The sequence below is a fragment of the Fringilla coelebs genome (assembly GCF_963513975.1).
Source record: "Fringilla coelebs genome assembly, chromosome: 8".
Taxonomy (NCBI): domain Eukaryota; kingdom Metazoa; phylum Chordata; class Aves; order Passeriformes; family Fringillidae; genus Fringilla; species Fringilla coelebs.
The window spans coordinates 22,231,012-22,253,783 of record NC_140066.1 but is presented as its reverse complement, the minus strand read 5'-3'; the positions used below and the strand labels follow the sequence as shown (position 1 = coordinate 22,253,783).

Here is a 22,772-nt window from a genome sequence, read left to right as displayed (position 1 = left end):
CTCAGGTACTCATGTCAGCATCTGGTATAGCAGTAGTAAAAGTCCAGAAGTGCATGTGTAGGATTCACCAAAGTACTCCCATCTGATTTAATGCAGAAAGTAAAGCTGGGAAGTCCAGAAGGAAAAGGTAGTGAAATGGTGAGCATATTAAGTTTTTATGTTATAAAATGAACATTGCTACTGTCCAAAATAAAGGCATATCAGTTTAATAGGAGCCTGGAAGTGATTCAGCAAGAATGATAACACATTAAAAAAAAAATCCATCAAATGTGTCAGGGGAAGTCCTTGAGAATCTCTGAACTATACCCGCTGTTGATATGCCTGACTGGTAAAATAAAGTCCTTTAAAATAAAGGCCTCTGGTAAAAATGTTTGAACACATTAAATATACTGATGCCAGAAGAATTGACCTTTATGGAAAAAGATTAGAAAATCAGTAGAGCAAGAGGAAAAGACCAAGAATATTCAAACCATTGTGAATACTTACAATATAACAATGTAAACCAATTAATTTTTCTACTGATTAAATTGAAAACTCGGTGCTTATATAATTAATTTACAAGACTTTAAAAGTGAACACTTCATGGAGTATACACCACTGTTTTAATGAACATATTGCTGTTGCTTTTTCAGTATGCAGGCCCTGCAGCACTAATACTTGAAACTATTAATTCAAAAGCCATGAACAAGACAAAAAAGGCTATGTTTTCCTGCTCAGTCCTGTAGCACACTAAAAACTGGAAGTAGCTATATATTTGGAAGAATTAAGATTGTTATTTTTCCCTCTTTTTGATCTAAGAAATGGGGAAAGAAGACTGAGCTGAGTTCTTAGGTATTACTATATAGGTCTCATCCCATGTAATGTTAGCTGGGTTAGCACCTGTCTGAGTATTTAAAGGAATGTCATATATCACAAATCTCTTGGATTATATTAGGAATCCTCATTCTCAACACTCATTGAATGGGAATGAGGAGATTCTCCTCCTGGGCTTAGTTCTGACCTCAGCTGGATTCAGTCTGTATAAGAAGAATCAAGTGACCTTTGGTGTCTGAAATCCAAGGGACTCACTTGACTGAGAGTGATCGAGTGCATACTGCCCCAGAAATATTACACCATTCTCACCCAATTTAAACCAGGAGTTTTCAAGTGATGAGAGATGACAAGTACTGATAATGTGTGCAATATTTTAAAGTCTTAATCAGGGGAACATTATCACTATTTCACAAGTAGCTGAGCTACAAAACTTGATTTGGCTAAAGGATTAAGTTTTTAATTCAGTCAGCTTTTAGAACTAAAATGACATAGACTATGTCAAGGGATTATTTATGTGGTAACAAACAAAAATTTCACAGATGCCTAGGTGTTTTCTTAGCATGTGTAAAAGATTAATAAAGAAGAGGCAAGTTTCTTCCAACATTCTTTAACAGGGCTGTATAAAGTGATCAGTAGGTTGGTGGTGATCTGGTCTGATGGAAGGTTTCTCAGACTTCACTTCCATTGTGGTTGGATTTGGATTTTACTGTGAATAAGGCTAGCAAATATTTTTTTATTTTCCCATAATTCTGTGACAAAACTCTTTGAAGAACAAAGCAGAATCAATCAAGATAGATAGTCCCAAGCTCTTATTAAAGCAGAATTGTGCCCAGATAAACTAGTGGTCTGTGATGAGTACAATGAGAGTGATTCAGCTGGAGGTAAAAGTGTTCTCTTTGGCTCTGAATCTTTTCTGGCTGCATTCTCTTTGGCTCTGAATGTTTTCTGGCTGAGCTAAAGGACCAACACCTCAGATTTTCACATGAGCTACAGACACCATGTGCCTGCAGATGTATCAGCCTGCATGGTATTTGGCCAGAACTGAATTTCAGAGGTGAAAGTTTGGCTAACATTTCCCTGTCTTATGTCAGTACCTTGTATTTTGTGTCCACTCTAGGTGCATGAGAATGCTGAAGATGTGTATGAGACTTAGAGAGCAGAGTATGGGATTCTGCATGGGAGCTTTGGGGAGTAGCAGCTGCTGATGGCTTCAGGCACTGGCAGGAGGTGGAGTGTGTCTTCTCCTTCACACTCAATATCTCAGTCACAAGAATTCTCTGGAAATGTCACTTGCCATCACTGATACACATGTGCTTTAGCTCCATGCAGCTCAAGGCCCTTGAGTACTTTCATCCAAATGCAAATACCTCTGTGACACAGAACCTCTCTCCTGCTGATGTAACTGTACTCACTTCACTTCCTTTTTTTTACATTTTTTTTTTAATGGCATGTGCTTTCTGACTGTACTGATAAATTGGCTATATGGCTGAAACTCAGAAAGCAAATTATTATTTTGTCAAATTGGAAATAAAAATATAGCAGTTTTTCGAAGTTGGAAAATTAGTTTTGGAACGGGAGAGAAGAAATCATATTTGCTCCTCTTGAGGAGGTGTCATTTCTTGATTATTGTGAGGATAGTGAACTTTTATCCTATAACTGAGGGAAGGGAGGTGTGACTGTGCATAAAAAGGAACTAAAGGAAAAGGCATCTTCTGCTTTTCTTTTTCTCATCTTAACTGTCTCTATATAACAAAGCAAAGGAATGGAGTGATCTCGCATCTGCTTCTAGAAACGTGGGCCTTGCTTGCAAGAGGAATGTTGGGTCTGAATTGTTTAATGACTATAGGCAACAGAGATCATTCTTGATGATAATATCCAAATGATTCAAAATCAGAATATTGAATCATTTCACGGCATGGAAATTTTAAATTCACTTCTTGAAAGATCCAAAAAGCTAAAATTATTTTCAGCAGTTTCAGCTTTCCTCCAGTGTCAGAGAGGGACAATGTCTCAGTCATCAAGCAGCAATGTCAGCATTTCATTGCAGTCCATCTTTACGAAAAGGCAGCATCAGAAAAACACTTGGACTTCTGTACATCATAGGCAATGGAGAAGCTCATTTTGCCTCAGGAAAATTTTATCAAAATAGTTTATTAAAAATTTCTGAACTGATCTTTTTCACTATATTCCCACTTATATTACTAGATGAACTACTATTTATCTAGCTAAGTGTGAATATGACATCAGTGAAATCAGAAGTCCTATCATCATCTCCTATAGTGTGATTAAATAATTGCAATATTCAGTCATTGAATTCAGTTTGGAATTACAGTATTACCTAATGGTTGCATCACTCTCTACTCGTAAATGTATCTATACAAGTTATCTAAGTCTTTAGAAAAATCATATCTGTAATGGTATGTATTGCACTCCACTAAAATGCTTATGAAGTTTGTTTAGTACTAAGTAATTTTTGTAATGCATAGAAGCCACCGAGTCTCCCATCTCCTTTTTTAATTAAATTGTGCTTCTCCAACTTTAGAAATAACTTTGGGAACACTTTTTGTCTGACTGTTGGGAAACATTCTCTTTGTTCTCATTCATAATATTTTGTTATAAATGATAATTACTAAGCTATGCAGAAATAAGTTATGAGGCCCACATTAACACAATTCACCTAGGTAGAAAATAAATTAGAAGTTACCATGGCAAAAAAACTTATGTATGCCAGTTAAGTCAGAATTCACATGATTTCTTCTTCTAAACTGGCAATATATTTGTGTAATTGAATTTGGTTGTCAATGAGCTGTAGAAGATATTTTGGTTAGTTGGGTATTCTGTATAATTATGATGTCCTTCCTAAGATCCATGGAGATGGCTTTGCAATTATGTAACTGAAAATTCCGCATAGAGAGCTCATGAAATTTTTTTATTGTCCTTATATTTTAAAATTCTAGCAGAAGTCCATCCCATCCTCTGAGTGCATCTGCAACAGCATCAGTGTAATACACTTGAATATTCTTATGATCTTTCCAGAAAAAATTCATACGTTTAATGCCTGAAGATTAATTCAGCTTCTAAATAAAAAGGAAAAATACTCCTTCATCACAGGCTGTCTAGAGGAAAGTGCAGCATTTCTAGGAGCTAATTCACCCCTGAAAGGCCCAGTGAACCAAACTCCTGAGAGGATGAGTTTTCCTGTAAAGTGCACTGCCAGAAGCCATCCTTTCCAAAAATGAAGCTGCAGTGAGTCTCTGTAGGTCCACAGCTCATAGTGTGAATGTTGGAGTGAGTCTGAAATCCTTTAAGACTTCAGTGATCTTCCCCAAAACCCCAATAAATTCTAGTTGAAAACTCAGAGGCCACCCTTAAGAACTCTTAAATTCCCAGGAAGGTGAATTTTATGCATTCTGTGGCATACCTTTTTGCAATGTGACAAGTCAGCTGTGGACCCTGAATTGAAGCAGTCATTTATTGCTGCCTGAAAAAATTTGTTGCCTGCAGCTCTTACATGTGTCCAGCATGTTTTCAAAACACTTGTTTCTCAAAAAAAAAAAAAAAAATTTCCCACTTTTTTTATCACACTCTTTTCCTACCATGTCTGTTTAGTCTTTTTTTCTTCTTAGTGAGATTTTTATGAGCTCTATTAGCTGTATATTGGGGAAGTAAGTAGAATGTTCAAAAATTCCTTTAATCAGGATTTCATGAGTTCTTAGAAGGAATTTTAAGCACTTCTTGTAAAACAGAGAAATAAATCAAACCTTTCTAATTTCATTTTGTAATTCTGTCATAGAGCATTCAAATAATCTCTCAAGAGTAGTAATCTTTTTGTGTCCATAATGTCTGAAAAGTATCCCACCCTGTTATAAAGGCTAGGAAATATTTGCATATTTTAAGTCTGCATTTTTGCTCTTGGCTAATGTCCTCTTTGTCCTTGTGCTCATGCTGGCCATTTGCTTACATGGCTTTCATTTTGCCAGGCTAGTAAAGCTAAGCTCCTTTATTTTCCACTTGTGAAAGAAATTATTCATTCTAAGGGTGACCCTAATAACCATCCTCTACACCCATTCTATTCTGGACTGACTTTTCCTCAGCCTAGATGATCAAAATTGTCTATTATATTTCTGATTAGGCCTTTAAAATCAGAATATTTACATGGAAATGAGTCATCCTGTATGTTCTGGATTGTATTTGTAGTCTTTGTTTTTAATTGTTAAATCATAGAGGCTCTGAGTCATCCTGTGATCAACCAGTGATTTCACATCCTTGTCCTTATCTTTTGCTTTCCAAAGTGGCTTGTTTCACCAGCTTATAATAGACAATCTCATTATAAATATGTAAAACATGATTTAGAACATTGTCTTAGATGAGATTCCTCTTTGTTTCAAGGTCATCAAACAAAAATTAGAAGTTTTTAAGCTGGTTTTCATACAAACTTTGGATATATTCACTCCAGCCTGTCTTCTCCTTTCAAAGTAAATATTTGTATTATCAATTGTATTATCAATTTCTTTGGGTTTTTGGTCACTTTTTCCTTCACAACAGCTCATTAACAGGTCACTTGTTGCTTGTAGATTTGCACATATTTTCCTTCTCTTAGAAAGTCTGCAAGATGTTCAAATATTAAGTATAAAATCATAAATTGGAGAGTTTTGGTTTTTACTTTTATTGAAAAAGGGCTACTGACAATCAGATTTCCAGATTATTTTACATTATCAGCTTTTCTAAAATTTCAGTGTTCTTTGCTATATCTGTTTTTATAGAAACAGATTTTCCAGAAAACCTTTTATTATTAATTAGGGAGAACTTTAAAATTAAGATTTTTTTTTTTAATCTTTTGATGCCATTTGCATGTATTTACAATTTATGCCACATTTTCACTGTGCATCAAACCACCTTTTATGCCTGTCTAGAACAAAGATATCTTGGACTCTGTATTTAGCTTTCCAAAAGTTGAGATGGATGCACACTGCAGGATTACTACATAATGACTTTATCACATAATAATCCCAACATGCTTAGCAATTTCGTCTCAGTAGCCAGGTGATTTCATGTTGCATTTTTGGAAGTACTGCTTCATTTCATCCTGGGAATCTGTATAAACTTTGCTTTTCACCTGCTAGTCATCCCTGAGCATTTCCAGACTTGTGTTTAAACAGCACTTCACTGTTAAACTATGACAAATTAGTAGCAAGATTATGTAGGTAAGTTAGCATGGCTGGGGAACTCCTAATTTCCTTGTTTGGTATCATCCCATTAATTTTTTTTTTTTTTTAATCCTGTTTCTTTTAGCACCTGACAAGTTGATTGTCTTGTATAAGCATTTTCAAACTGGCATTATTTTCATTATTTTTACAAACCCTTTATTTGGTATTTTCCCACCTGGTCTAAATTTTGGGGGCTTTTTGTTGATACTTTTCATGCCAGAAAAAGAAATAAGAACTCATCCACAGACTACCTAAAGCCTCACAGAACTGGGCCAAATGCCTGTCCTTATCTCATGTATTTTGTGCTGAGATAATTCCAAAGGAGTGTTTGTTAAATACCTACCAGTAGAGACAGCTGGAAAACACAATTGTGCCTCTTTCTATTTGTTAACAACTAAATCTTTAACATAAACCACAAACTGAAATCTTTAACATAAACCACAAACTGAAATCTTCCATTGCTTCTAAGGATCTGCTGTCTTATTTGAGGGACTAAATACAATCTATTAAATATGTATAAATAATTTATTTCCTTGATTTTATTATGATGACCACAGTGTTAACTGAGTAAATAATAACAGCTATTACCTATAGAACTTTGTTTCCACTTTTTTTACTGTAACTTTATCAAGCTTGTGCCTGTTGTGGCAGCACCCGTATATCTTTAATAATTTAATACATGATGCCTTGCATCTGAATCTCTACACCACTTCATCAGATTCTTTGAAATCTGGAAACAGTGAAGCTGCTTTTCCTGTTCTCCTCCAGGTTTTAGGTGACTTCATTTACTCTTTTATTTTTTTCCCCTCCAGACTTCCTCTGACCTGTTGTTAAGGTGCTGGTTTTTAAGTTAAGGAAATTGCTGACTGGGAAAATGTACCTTATGACTCTTCTGAGGACTAAGAATTGGATGGTTTCCTGTGAAATATATTTTATCTTAAACAGAAATACTGTGCCTGAGCTCAAAAGTCAATCTAGAACCAAGGCATGCACAAGGAAGAGTTACTGAAAATAGTTTGATTTTTGTCATTCCACAGTGGTTACCAAGTAGGATTCTTGATAATGATTGTTTGATAATGAGTATGGTCTCTCAGTTTTATGTTAAATTTTAGGCAAGTTGAACACTGTAATGGGAAAGCAAAGTTTCAAGAGTAAATGGGAGCAGGTCTCTTAAAGGAATTATGGAAGTAGAAGGGCCAACATAACACAGAGTCACCTAAGGCAAGAGGCTGTCTTCCCTAAACACCTAAAAACTCCTTGTAAATGCTAGCATTCATTATGAGAAATGGACTGCTACCAGAATAAAACTGCCTAGGGAAAAACTTCACTTTAAATCTCTAATTTTTCCCTTAAAACATTTTTAATAAGGCCCACACATGCATGAGTTGCAAGAGTCCGTAGCTCCCAATATCCTGAGGACCATTTCTGCTTTAAAATTAGATTTTTAATTCAAATTTAAAACTTCTAGAATACAGTTGGATTTATTGGCTCTGTTTTGGTGCCTCAGATATTTTGAAAAATTACCCACACACAAAAATAGGTCAAAAATGGAAACAAAACCCAAAACTTCAAAAGCACTTATAAAACTGTACTGTCCAAATTATGCTTCAGAGTGTCTAAAACAACCTTTCACTCTGCTTTTTGGAAAGTTGACCAGGTTCCAACAAGTCCTAGGAGCCAAGAGTCCGAGGAGGCCTCCCAGAAAATCCTGAGAGCTGGTTTAGAGCTGATAAGCCCTCTTTCCCTGGCTGCAGGTCACACAGCAGATTTTCAGATATCTGGGCAGTTGACATGGAAGACACTTCAGAGGGTTTGAAAATTGCATAATTTTTATCATAATTGTGTGCAAATGGGTGGATGTCTATGAATAGTTTTCATTTTAAAGACAAGCATTTTCCAGAAGAAAAATTCTCTTTTGAAGAACCTACACTGTGCTCAGGATTCCCTTTTTCTAATCAATGGCAGTACAATCCAGTTAATAGGACTGAAACTGAAATGGAGTCATGATGGGATTATTGACATTCTGTTTTGGAAACACTCACAGAATGTCTAAATCCTGACTGGTGAAATGCTGACACAAACTGTAAGCTTTCCCAGGGAAATGTGAGGTGCCAGTGCTGTCCCTGTGAGGCTGTGCCTCCTCTGGTGGCTCTCTATTGCTCTTTCTCTCCTTGCCACTAGCATGCTCAGATGCTTTAGTTCCCATGTGATGTGGTGATATGGTGCCCAAATAAAAAAAAAGGTTAATGAGATGATTCATGTGAATTTTGAAGCATCTGAAGTACAATAATTCCCTCAAAGCTTGATGTTGCTATCATTGGTTTTAGTTATATGTGTTCCTGTATTGTAGTTAATCTCTGAACTCTGGAGCATTTTACAGGGCAAAATAAAGGCCATAATTTTAATCTCACTTAAGTGGGAGGGAAACTGAGGCAAGAGTGGGGATCTGACTTATGCTTCACTTCACACAAGATCAGCAGAATATAAAACTGAACCCTTAGTTGGGTTCCCTCCATCCTCTACCACAATAATATGAACTACCTCAGCGCTCAGATCCTCCCTCTCATGAGAATGATAAGTAATACTATTGGAAATTCTCACACATCTTAGATGAAAAGAGTGTATTTATTCCTATTTTTAAACAGCACCATGAATGTGTGGGCCTTCTCTCTATGTGCATTTTTCATTAATATCCTACTTCAGGATCTTGTAGGCAGGCATATTGCTGTAGCAGACAGATGGGGGTTTAATTTTGAGGAATTGCTAAGCAAATATTTGCTGTGCAGCAAGTAGTTTGACTTTATGTACATTTGTCCAGTTAAGGAATAACCTGTCCCTTTGCCCTTCTCTCCACCTGACCTCCTGCATGCAAAAAAACCTGAAGTAACAAGTAGTATAAGTGGGCAGTATTCACAATAAAACTGTACTCCAGGAAGTGACTGTAGGCAATTTAGTGAAGTTTATTAAATCGTTTGTGTTAGGGGTATTCATATTCATTTTGAGCAGACAACAAGGGAAAAATGCTCTCCTGAAGTCTGATCGGGAAAGCATTTTCTGTAAATGTGTCTTTTTGTCAAGTAAATAATGTGATGTTGCTGCATGTCTGAGATTTGCTCAGTCAGCCCCAGCAGTGCAGCCAGTCCACACTAATTCCACTGTGTGCAGCTTCTCTCCCCTGCCTTCAGCCTTGGCCCTGTGATGTGCAGCTGCAGGCTGTGGGTGAGGCTGGGGCACCTGGGCACCTTCCTCCCTCCCTCCCTGCTGGGGGCTGAAGGTGGGCAAGGAGGGGCTGGGGGCAGCTGGTCCTGCCCAGCCCTGCCTGGGCACTGCTGGGAAGGGAAGGGATGGGAAGGGAAGGGCTGGGGGCAGCTGCTCCTGCCCAGCCCTGCCTGGGCACTGCTGGGAAGGGATGGGAAGGGCTGGGGGCAGCTGCTCCTGCCCAGCCCTGCCTGGGCACTGCTGGGGAGGGAAGGGATGGGAAGGGAAGGGCTGGGGGCAGCTGCTCCTGCCCAGCCTCTGCCACCAGCCCCCTGTGCTTCAGGTGGGAGCAGCTCCCACTCTGCACCTCTCCAGTCCCACAGGCGAGCTCTGTCTGCACCCTTCCTTTTTCCTGTTAGTATCAGTAAGTGCCAATGGAGGAGCAATTAGAGAACCACAATGAATTAGATGATTTGCCCTCTTAGCAAAAGTGCTATAAACCTGTTGTTTCCTCTGGTTTGTGTAGGGCTGCTTTTGTCAAGTCATAGCACATTGTTGCTTAACCCAGTGCCTTTAGCTGTCGGTTTCATTATCATAAGCTTATTCACATGCTTCTATCTTTCTCTTTTTGTGTATAACGAGTAATTAGTGTCATTTAATATGTCATCATTGTTGCTTTTTCCTGCACAGAATAATAATAAAAATCCAGCATAAGTATAAAGTTAATTGCACCGTTACCTCTCTTACACATCTGTACGTCTCCACATAGGTCCTCAACAGTGATCTGGGGTTTGATAAATGACATTTTAAAAAAACTCTGTGCATACTTTTTGATAGCAATTTTAAGGTCAAAATGGTATCATCAGAGGCTGAGCATATGCAGATACTTGGGATATCATAGAGTAAAACATGTCTTTTTCAGAAGCATGAAATAAAGCCAATTATAACAGCTTTAGTGAATTAGACAGTGGAAACAATCTCAGGATGAGTGCTTGATATTTAGCTCAGTTAATACCAATTAAAGCCTTCATAATAATTTAAAATTCTAATGTAGAAATGTCCTGTTGCTATTTGCTCTTTTTTTTCTCAGTACTTTTAATGAGCAGCATTGCCTAGATTGAATATTTATTTTTATTATTTTTAAAAGGACATTTTTGCAGTTTTACTGTTGAAATCTGAAAACCTTCCTAAAATATACATAGTAAAAGGAAAATGGTGTACAGAAGTCTTTAGCTCTTTATTTAAGCATTCAAATGACATCACAGACTACTCATGCCTTCCTTCCATATTTATTCTATGGTCACTAGATGCTTCTCATACTCATTTTAGTTTGCTCATCTCTGTTACACCTTTTATCTTTCGTGTGTATTTTCCCCAGCACATGGATGTATATTAAATGTCACGTTTCTTTATATTGCTGTGAAGATCATTGTTTTACTTCTGAAATAGGTAGTGCACATGTGCTATGAGCAAACTGTGGTAATCTATGTAAATTATGTGCACAGAGCCATACTCTGCCCTTGGGGGAAATGCAAATTAGAACATTTTGTAGTTTGTTTGTTTTTAAATACATACACTTTTCACATCAAGGCTCAGGACAGACTCCCTGTTTATTTTCCCATTGCTCATCATTTGTTATTCCTTGTAAATATCTCAGTCTTTAATGATTAGTTTGCTACTTTGGCTGGAAAAAAATTCTTGATGACTGAAGTCCTCAAAATACAATGTTTGGTGTATTTTATTGCTCTGCTGTAAGGGATCTATCTGCTTGTAAAAGGGTATGTAACACACAACTCAAAGACATTATAGTGATCTGACAGCCTTCATTCATTTTCTCCCAGTGTTGTCTTGTTTTCTTCTTTTACATTAGTGTTTGTAATATTTTTTAATCCTGCATGACTAAAACATAGTTAACTGATTTTCCTTACATGAAGCAAGAAAAACATATTCCTAAACTGTGCTGTTTATTGCACTTGCAGTTCTCTGCAGATGTAATTTGTTTTAATAATAAAATTATTTTTATACCCTTTAAGTACCCTTTCGGAGAAATGTTTTAATGTAAGTTGTCTGATTCTATTTTAAGTGAAGGAGAAAACCTGGTAGAGGTTGTCTCTTTAAATCAGATCTGCAGTGTTGATGGACCCTCTAGCAGGCACGGTAAGAACCATTCTCACCTCTGCAGCAGGGAGCTTGACCATATAGACTCTCACATTCAATCAAAACGTTTTCCCGTTTAATATGCACTGTACCAATCCTATTCCCATGGTTACAGCCCGTGCTTCTTTGGTTGCTTCCAGACTGTTGGAAAAGGAAGGCAGCATACATTTCTTGTACAGGAGTTTAAAACATCATGAAAGCAACCCTGTTGTGATTTGCATTTTAAATGTTTCTTTTTTTTTCTCATTGTACAGAACGCTGTAGCAGTAGCTTCAGTTCATTTGCCACAGTCTGTCTTCTCTCAGTCTTCAGCCTGGCAATCTGTTGATAACTCCACTTGCAAGCTACAGTTTATTGTCTTTCGGAATGGAAAACTCTTTCCTAGCACAGGAAACTCATCAAACCTCGCAGATGATGGGAAACGTAGGACGGTTGCCACGCCAGCTGTTTTTGCTAAAATAGGTGAGAAGCTGTTATGCATTATTTTCTTTCATCTAAGAGCTACGGTGTACTTGATTGTGCAGAGAATAGAGGGGTAGAGCGTGCAGTGTGCTGGGAGGCTGGAAACAGTCTCTGTCTTTAGTGCAATGTTTGCAATTGTTCCTGGCTGCACAATTTTATTCAGATTGTCCTGCGAATAAAGAAATGCCCTTGCGCTACGATTCGAATGCAAATTCTGGGCTGCTGTTTGTTGGCTGTGGTGTTACAGATGCTTGCTTCTTAGAGCTATCGGAAGGATCCTTGTTTTACTCTTTACAGTTGCAATGTTAATGTCTAGGCACTGGTAAAAATGAGGCTTTTGGAGTGGGAGTAGTGCCCTGTTGCATGTATCAATACTCAGCAGTATACTTTCTGATGCGATGGATGTAAAGCAGGTGTTGTTAAAGACTTTTATCTAAATGACATACATTGTATGAGCTAGTGAATCAGTACTTTGATTAATTACTCACCCATGCAATTTTACTAATTTTGTCCGACACTGAATAGTGCTCTCATTTCTATTAACATTTTAAAATGTTTGAATGCTACTTTCAAAGTGCAGAATTGTCTCAGCTAATAATCATGCCATGAAACTGAGCTGTTTCTGCAGTTACATGGGCAATAGTGTAATACTGGTCATAAATGATGAATCTGAAACAATAGAAAAGATCTCTTTTGTGAGGAATGATTAGATCATTTTGACACAATATATGTTTGAAACGCTCCGATGTGAGCATTCTCCGATGGGAGCACTACCTTTGATTTTGACCATTAAGATTTTATGTCCACTGGCTTTTTTTCCCTCTAGTTTAGTGTATCTGATCTCTTTACAGAGCATTCCTCACTAAAGGGTTTTCCACTCCGTCTCTCTGATTCAGTTTTTTCCTTTTGCAGATGGGTGCAGTTTTGGAAACCTCACCAGCCCTCTTACTATAGGACTGAGGCACTTTGCACGGGGTATAGACCCCGTTGCAGCCTTCTGGGATTTTGACCTTCTAGATGGACATGGAGGCTGGTGGGGAGAAGGGTGCCACATAATTAGTTCTGCAGGCAATATTACCACCATTCAGAGTACACACTTCAGTAACTTTGCAGTGCTAATGGTAAGTATATGACTTAGCAAATATACCTATATTTCTCTCTCTCTCTCTTGTGCTATTCATTTATGTTTTATTTACATGCATCTGTTTCATTCTGATTTGTCAGTAGCTGACTTTCTGTGTTTTTATAATGTTTGGTATAAAACAGCCTAAAAGAAAGTAAGTTACTTAACTGCTAGCAAGTGAATAAACCTGGTGGTCAGTTTTAATATCCTGAGACAGGCCTAATCAGAAATGACATTAACTTCAGTCTTATAAATGAAAGTTCCATCAAGGAATGATTAGTACATAATGGTTATAAATTATATGACAGGGTTTAAAAATGTATACTCCTGTGTGCTTTTACATCAGCACATCTCAGAGGCTGGTCTGCTTTTGTTCCTGCCCTGCACTGTGTTGATCATACTAATTAGTTGCAGGCATACCGCAATGTTGAATCATTTAATAAATGGAGAGGAATAACATCTTCTGCTCTTTTAAGTATGGACAGAGCTGTCCTTGTTGATTCTGTGGGAGTTTTGGTTTGTGCACCAGTGCCGATAGCCTACTTACGAAATTGCTGTTTGTGAAGGAAAATATTCCTGTGCAGTGCTAGCACATCAGCTGCTTTGCTCTGCTCTCAGTCACACTTACAGTTCCCATTGCAGTTATTTAACTAACCTGCTTAACAGAAAGTTACCTTCATGAAAGCAACAATATTATGCATGCAATCATGAAGTGTTATTATTCACGGACTAGAGGAAAGGGAACAAGAAACTGAAAGGTTTCTAAGCTTTAGAAGATCTTGGCACCCTTAAAAATATTTATTATAAACCAGTTGTAAAAAGAGTAGATGTGTGTACTATTAATACTAGATTGCTCTTGAATGCTGATGCATGCTTGCACTGTAGATGCTGCTTGTGTACATTAGAGAAATGTTTATAGTTGAGTAAATAATGTATTATGTGTATGTGTAAGGGACAGCAAACACAGGCGACAGGAATTGCGAGGACGTGTGCAGAGAATACCAATCTGCTGCTGTCAGATGGAGCCCAGATGGCAGCCAATCATAGCACAAAGCTCTGCTGCCCACGAGTTAAATGCAGATATTATCGTCCACTTCGTAAGAACTGATTTCTCTGAGACTTAGTTGAACATTTTTTTACCCATTATAGAATTGTTCAGAATTTAAGAGCTGTTCCTCAGGTTTTATTACATCAAATATACCTCATTTCCTACAGCTCCTGCGAGTTCCCTTTTCCCCCAGCCTCTTGTTTCCCAGAATGTGAATCATAATTTTGCTTTGAGGGTGTTTTTCTAAATTAATTAAAGAAAGCACCTGTTGACTTTGCAGGTGCCACACCCAAAATGGCTTCCTTCTTCTCCAACTGCTTGAGTTCAGCATGTTGCTCTTAAACTTTGGGCAGTTACTAAATGTTAACTAACAGTTTGCAATCAACCAATTCCATATTTCTTTTTGTTTGAGAAGTTGAATATGATACAAGGGCTGCAGTTAATTTTTGGCTTGTAAAGCTCATATCTTTTATAAGATGTAGGAGATGGGTTTTTCTACAACTGTAAAGGCACACTTTTTACTGGAGCTTTTGTATCTGGTATGTAATTCTGCTTTAGGCATTGTGTTTGTTTGGTTATGAGCATTTGACTGTGCTTTATTGCATGTGTACATATTCCAATTTTATCTGTGCAAGACAAGAAAGTAGAATCTTAGAATCACCCTTGCTTTGCAATTTCCATGGTAGCAAACAATGGGATATGTTTCTTAGCTCATGTTTCACAGTAACTTTTAAGGAAAAGGATGACAGTTTTAAAATATACATATATAAATATGCACACACACAAATCCACTTTCCAGTCATTGTCTTTCTAAAGAGATAATAGAAATTTTTGTAGTTTCATTATGTCTGAACATTTTCATTCAAGTATTATTTCTTAAGCACTGTTTTGTGGCAGAAAGTCAAGGATTATTTTATTTGCTAGAAACTATGCTTTTCTGGGCAGTTCAATTCTCGTACCAGAAATGAAAAATACTTCATTGTTCTGCATTGTTATTAATTTATAAAATAAACAGTATAAATTGCTTATGTGTGCCTTATTAATTTATATCTATATTTTAAAATACTAACAAACCATCAGCAAATTCAAGTTACCTGGCATATGCTACAATATCATGATACATGTCATTAATCTGTAATTCTCTAATCTGTTAAACAAGAAAAATTCATAATTTATTATTATGGTTTGGGATAATTGCAGAAAACTGAAGTAGTATCTGTAAACTAAAAAGTAGCACTAGAGCTTTACATTGCCATCAGAATTGTGGACATCCTGCTGTAGATTAAGCTGAAACAGAAGCCTCAGTCAATCCATTTTAAGGTTAGCACAGCACATATTCTGGTTTGGCACCTTTTTAAATAGTAAGACAAAGTTTCTTAAGGTACTTTCATAGAAGTTGTTTATGCCTATGTAACATAAAAGGGTTAAAATAAAGGTTTTCTAGAGTCCTTTTTTTAGAAAGGCAGCAATCAAGGATTTATCAACCACAATTGATAATTAATAAGCATGAGCATACTTCAAGTGAGAGGAGTCATGTAGAGCCCTTTGATTTCTCTCTGTGACAGTTGTTCAAGTGATGTCAGTGAGAGAGAAAGTTTAGTTTGGAGGTTGGGTTGGGAAGGAGGTACATGCTCCTTCCCTCACGTGGCCTCACACTTTCACTTTGCTCTGGGTTGGGCCAGCAAATAAAAGTAAAAAAACAGAATCAGACATAACAGAGCATCATCTTTTTCTGATCAGGTTTTGAGTTTTATGTCCTAGAGGTGAGAGTAAAATAATGTGATCTAACTCCCACATTATATTCTTGTCTTTTCCTTCATGTACTGTGTGCTCAGACTAGTCCTCTATTTTGTCTTTTCTTCTGTTATCTATAGGAGGAAGAGAGTTCATTATGCTCTAGTCTCTTTTGGAGGTGTCCAAAGCCTCTAGGGTCCTGAACTGTGCAATATGATTTTCTATTTTAGAGTAAAATCATGAATTTATATGCTTTGAACCTTTGTCATAGCTAATGATAAATATTTGCTTCTTAAGTACTGGATGCTTATGCTGTTGTGTGAACAAAGTTGAATATTGGAATTTTAATTTTTCAGGACGATGTGTGTGTATGTTATGACCAATCCAGAGACCTCTATATCTAAGTAATAACTCTTCAGGAGATGACAAAAATATCCAATAGCACCAATGAATTTCAAACTTTGCTAAATATGTTTTGGCATACATTGTCCTCTGTTCTTCCTTTCATTTTTCTTAGAACACAATAGAAATTCAATAGTGATGGATATTACTGTAATTGTATACAGCATTTCCTTTCCCCCTTAGACTGCTTTGTCAATAGTAATTTCCTCAAATCTGCCAAATAAACACAAATAAAATTATTAAATCTAAGTATTATACTTCCCAATTAACATAAAATGGATTAATAAATATTCTTAGCACTTCTAATTGTAATGCTAAAAGTAGGTTAAATCAACATAAAATCATAAGCAGCTCCTTTCCTGCTTTGTCACAATTCTCAGTATTATTCTAGCCAAAGTAGGTGTGGGTTTTGTTGGGTTTTGGGGTTGGCTTTATGTGCATAAGGAGTAATTATTTGTAGAAGTAGCATACATTCAGTGCTTGTATGAGTTAATTAGGGCTGGGGAGACTGAGCTGACAAAGAAGCAAACCTTGGAAAAGGGTGTGAATGAGAAACTGAGAAGAGGCAGGATACTAGGAATGGATCACAGTAAGAGTTGGGACATTTTTCTCTTGTTTTGCAAACATCCCCCCAGTCTTTGTAGTCTTTCCAGTCTGGTATGAAAAATGCTACTTTTTCAACATTTTCGTTGTTACTGGAGACAATTGCAGAATTTCTTAAGCCTGTTCAGTTCTGAGCACAGAATTCTAAACTTCCATCTTTCAGGTCTTCTGCAAATTAAGCAGCCTGTCTAAGCCTTTTGAGAAATTAATTCGTGAGTCGGGGAAGTATTACAGAGATGTCATTAGAAGGTTGACATAATTACAGTATTTGACTTTTCCCCATAGAGAACACAGGGTTTTCTCATAACAGGCTGTGGAAACATTGTTCTGTACTTTGAAAAATCAGGCTCTATAACAAGAGGCTCAAGAATGAACATTTCAAGTCTTTTTTTAATGTTTAAACATGAAGTTAAACACCTATAGCATAAACCTTAGCAGAGTTTATGCAAAAAGATTACGAAAGTGATCCAGAAAGTTTTACTGCTATATGTAAAATTAACATTTGTGGTAGTGGGAACTGCAGAATTCCCTGGAATTAGATTAGTCTGCACATGTGTAGATGTTTCCCAGTGTGAAGAGCCTGCAAGGAGGCACATGCTCCTCACTTCAGTCCTCAGCTGGCATGTAGTGCTCTCTGCTCATGTCATGCTCATGCTCATCAGAGAATGCTGAGCCCATATGGACAGCATGGAGTCCAGCCCCCAGAAAAGGCTGCTTTTTAAAGAATATTCCTGACTGACATTTCTTTTGCACAAAGCCTTGGAACTGGAGTACTCTTAAGAGCAAGCTCTGCTTTTTATTTCTTTTTCCTTCCGTGTACATTTTATTAAATTGCATTTAATAATATGTATTATTTGCTCTGCAAAAAGCATAAACTGGCTTGGTACTGCGCTCAAAATTCCAGGCTTGTCTCCTCCAAAAGGCAGTGATTTTTATCACAAATCAGATCTCTGGCTCAAATTCTTTCTTTCTGTTTGTTTTCCCTTTCTGTTGGCTTAATGGATCTTGCATTCATCATGGTGCAACTTCAGCCAGCAGGTAAATGGATTCAGATTCCAAAGCTCAGTAGAATATGCCAACTCTTGGAAGATAGATGGAAATTAAAGGCCTGGAATCCAGGCCTTGGGACATTTTATTGTCTTGGTGGCTTCTACTGGGCTCCTTTCAATTCAGCAATGTCATTCTTGTACTGAAGTGCCCAAAACTGGATACAGTAGTTGAGATTTGGCTCACAAGGGGTGAATAGAAGGGAATAATAATTTCCCTCCTCTGCTGTGGGCAATCTTGACAATATGGCCCAATATGGGATTCACCTCATGTGCCCCAAGAGCTCACCACTGTCTTGGTTTGTTTCACACCATCTTAAAAGGGTGAAAGAATGACAGTGCCTCATTAGACAACAACTAATGGGCCTCGTAGCTGTAGACACCAGTTTGTAATGGTCAAAGTCTTTTAAGTATTCATTTTCCTGGGATAATTCCTGATAATTACTGATTTTTCAATATCATAATGATTTGAATCCCCTGTAGGACATAAAATCAAACCTAACTTTTAAAAATGTAACATACAATTTTTCCTGCTTTGCATACAGCATTTTAAAAAATGGTTCTTTTCTGCATATTGTCTTCCCCAGAAGATTACTCAAGGGAAGTTGATGGATCAATAAGGTTTAATTATCATCAGAGAGCAGACAAGATGCATCTGTTACATATCTATAATGAAATCAGTTTTCAATATACAAAACTTCTAAAAAGGATATTCTACTTCGGCATTAATGATTTTCATACTGAAAATTTTGCCATTTATTTACTGTAGAAGATAAGATAAGAGATAAAACTCATACTTAAAAATGGAATTAGCTTTAAGATGCTGATTGTTCTTCATTCTTCTGCAGGCAAAATGATTGTATTCCTGTGGGACACATGGCATTTGCCTTTATACTGATGATCAAACACAGGGAGATGTTGAACCTTGCATTTACACTATTAAAAACTAGTTCTTTAGTACACAGTGATGGTACTCAAGTAAAATTGCTTTCATTTTTTTCAAATGTGTAACTACACATTTCAAATGTGTAACTTCACTGTGCTTCCTTTTTCACAACTTTAACTTTTCACAGTGATATCCAACTTACTTATTTCTTTAAATAACTGTGCTGTTACTACTGTATAGTTACAGTAACACATTTCTGAATGCAGAGAAATTGTGTACCTAAATTTATGGCAAACTGTACTATAGTATATGAAAATATAATTACATCAGTAGAAGCTAGAAGTAAATGTTTTATCATTTTCAGCAGAGTACTTCTGTTTGAATTGTCCAGTTGTTTGCATTACTACTCATAGCATGAGCTAAAATTGTATTGAACATTCCTGTTAAATACTCATTCATCTACCTCAAGAGACTTACTCTATAAAAGTATTAATGGGGAGATAATGCAAATAAAAACATGGGAGAAAAAGATGATCAGGGTGAAAAAGGGTGTTTGAGTGGACGCTCAAAGAGTTCTGAACCAACAGACCTTTAAGGAATTATTTGAAAGTTACAAAGTCATGATATCCTGAAGAACCTGGAAGAAAACAAGAATGAGAGGCCTTAAGAGCCTAGGTCATGTTCAAAAACTATCACATCAAAAGACAGAGTTCCTCTTCTTTTCCATTTGTGTGAGGGAGAGTAGCAAGAACTGACAGCTCTGGATGAGACACCATCAGTTGAGTTCCTCCCTGAGAAGTGACTCCACCTCTCACCCTGGTGTTGGGGAACTGGGCAGGGCAGAGAGAAAACCTGTGTGAAGGACAGGAGGGACAGAGCAGGTTTAACTGAGGTTTATTGTGCTGAGGAATTCCTGAAGAGAAATGGATGTGATAACATACAGTTGGCATTCTGTTCATAAGTTGTTTTTTCATTTTGATGGTCCTTTTTGTATCTGTTGTGAGCTGCTCTGTTTAGAGCTGACATTGATGTGCATCTGGAGAAACTGGTACAGTCAATCTTAGGAACTTTAAAACTGATAATGAAGGAAAATAATAACTACCAGGGCATCAGTTCCTTGAGAGGATCATTTTAGAAGGTAAACTAAATTCTCACCACTTAGTAATTGCATATACTCGTGAACATTATCTGCTTGTACGTGGACAAATTCATATTCATAAATAATGGTGCTAGAAATCAACTCTCTGCATGCAAATGCAATTAAACAGAGGTATTAGCATTACAGCCCCAGTTTCCTAAGGGCAGATTTCACCTCTGGAAAATAATGTATTGAATCTTCTTCTAAGGGAACTTAAAACTGACAAATAAGAAAAAAGTATTTTAAATGTTAGCCAGTATTTTAGAAGTTAGAGTCTGCTGGGTTGTCATATTCAGTACTATTTCAGATTTTAGCTTTGTCTGCTGGGATGCATATTCATTTTTATGTGCAGAGTTTGTGCCTCTGCACATGGGAAGTGGCATGTAGATGACATTGTGTTTGCACTCAGGTGATGGTTTTGTGTATAAATTTTGGTGTCTGTGTGCAGAAATGCAGTGCCACAAGCAGATGTGGCTAAATGCATTAAGGGAATGTAATGTTTGCTGTAATTCAGATAGTCCAAATTTAATTCAGACAGTCTGAAGACATCCTGTTTTATGTAATGGGCTCCTTTTACTTTCCATCCATCACACCTCCAGATTTAGCTCTTCTAAATGTGTAATTTAGAATGGGAATTTGATAAGGTTAATTTTGCAAAGATGTGGATAGTTTTTCATTGTTTTTCATGAAGAATTGTGTCACTAGGCACTAACATGTTCAAAAGGAGCACATGGATCTTTACTCTGCTGTTAATATAGCTGTCCAAGTTACTTTTGAATTACTATAGGGAGTAGAGTACTTCCAACTAAGTGTGAAGGTCACTGGGTTACAGGAGTTGTATCAACTGGTAATTATATTTGAGTCAGTTGATAATTTGGGTGTATTCTCATCGTCTTTTTTTTACTTTGAGTGGTTCTTCTGCAGCCATATATATGCTATTTGGAGACCTTTATGGTGATTTGAAATTTTCTTCTTAATATCTTAGTAAAATATGTTCATAAAGTTCATGTTATCAGAAGGACCAGATACTGCTAATGCTGGGAAAATGTAATATTCTGTGTATTTTTTCAGACCTTTTTTTTTAATTAGGATATGTCTGCTTGTACAAAAAGGTTAATTTCTGTCTAGCAAACTGTATGCAGATGAGGAAGGAGCAGTCTGTTGTAAATTCATGAACTGTATCTACACTAAAAGTTCTTCTTTTTTTTCCTGCCCTTGAAAGGGAACAGCTAGAAATGACAGGACATATTGGAATGAAGTCCCAGTTTCACACATGCCTAACAATGTTAAATCATTTTGCTCTTTCCACAGGATTTTAAGACAGTGCTGTCTTTCCCCCAGTACCCAGGGGAGTTTCTGCACCCTGTGGTTTATGCATGTACTGCAGTTATGCTGTTGTGCCTGTTTGCTTCCATCATCACCTACATTGTCCATCACAGGTAAGAATGCCATTTTAAGCACATATTAAATGGTCGGCTCGACACTTGAATTTTTATAACCCTTACTGTAAAGATAAATTAAAATTATTTGACTTACTGTTGGATAATAACAGCAGCAATGTGATTTACACCAGAGAAATCAAAACAAAGTTTATGTCAACCTTTTGTAAGCTGTTTCTGAGCTTTCCTGACATATATGTTTACATTTTCTGTACACTTTTCCTAAGATTTCTAACTCAACAAACTCAACATATAAAATCATGGTCACTATTAGGGTGCTTTCTGGCAAATTCCAGTCGAGCAGCCCTTTGGTCAGCTACACTTCCCATAATGACTTTTAACACCAGTTTGGTTGGAAGACTGGTAACTATCACTGGGATAAAGGAACTTTCTTTGTCTTTTAAATTTTGGGTTTAGAAAGCTTGTGTTTTCTTTGATATGAAAAATTAATATAAATGCCATTTTAACTACATCCTTCTGGTTAAAGACCATTAGCAATTTAAATGAGTAGGAATGTATTGTGCTGTAGAAGCTGCTAAATATTAATTATGTGATGTTAATGCAATGTCTTCTGATCTTCAGCTTCCATTTAGTCCTTTAGAGATGTCTTGTTAAAGTTCTGCACACGTGAAGCTATGCAATAAGCCTTTTGCTTTTAGTACGCTACTTTAAATGCTTGATTTGGTGGAGGAAACTTTAAATCAGTAGAATTTTATTTTTTTTTACCATTTATTTTACCTTTTTATAATTTATTCCAATGTTTTATAAATCAGACTCAGTCCTATGGGTAGATTGCTACATACATATTCAAGAATCTTAGAATTTTATTCTATCAATTCAAGTGTTTTTCCCAAATAGTAATCTTTAAAATACATATGTTAGGGGTTTTAATTTAAAATGTGACTTTTTTTTCAACAGCACGATCCGAATAAGCAGAAAAGGATGGCACATGCTTCTCAACTTTTGTTTCCATACTGCTCTCACATTTGCTGTTTTTGCTGGTGGAATCAATCGCATTAAATATCCAATTATATGTCAAGCTGTAAGTATCTGTCTCAGTAACTCTAACTAATAGAATTGAAACTTGAAAATGAGTGTTCCTGGATCCTAAGTTTTTCAAAGTAAACTATTATAAGCATAGCTTTTAAAGGCCAGTACTGGGAATGTTGAGTGTTTGGTTGTCACATGAGTTTCTCTAAGAGGGTGATCAAAGCATTATCTTCTCTGAGGCTCAGATTGCCTCATTCTTGTTGTTTTGGTTTTTTTTAAGAAAAGTACTGAAAATCTTGATATTTCTCTGCTGTACAGGATAGTTGAAAACTATGAATCCAGAATACTTCTGTCCTTCCTATATTTTGGATTGAATGTGTGGGGCTAAAGTTGCTGCTTCACTTTTGTAACACATACCCTGTTTGCCTGGGGGTGGCCCTGGCTTCACTGGATGATCCCTAAGGACACACAGCAGACCAGCTTACCTGTGATGTATGGACCCTCGTTTGTACTGCTGGACTGTTTC

The 22,772-nt window shown here is 36.8% G+C and overlaps 1 protein-coding gene across 1 annotated transcript in view; it reads left to right on the top strand.

Moving 5' to 3' along the window:
• LOC311156597 (adhesion G protein-coupled receptor A3-like) overlaps positions 1-22,772 on the top strand; it is a 247,724-nt gene that overhangs the window by 188,764 nt on the left and 36,188 nt on the right. Inside the window, exons 13-16 of the mRNA XM_084210641.1 lie at positions 11,630-11,837; positions 12,750-12,958; positions 21,129-21,256; positions 22,175-22,298. Coding sequence (XP_084066767.1) covers positions 11,630-11,837; positions 12,750-12,958; positions 21,129-21,256; positions 22,175-22,298 — 669 coding nt within the window. The remainder of the gene's footprint in view (positions 1-11,629; positions 11,838-12,749; positions 12,959-21,128; positions 21,257-22,174; positions 22,299-22,772) is intronic.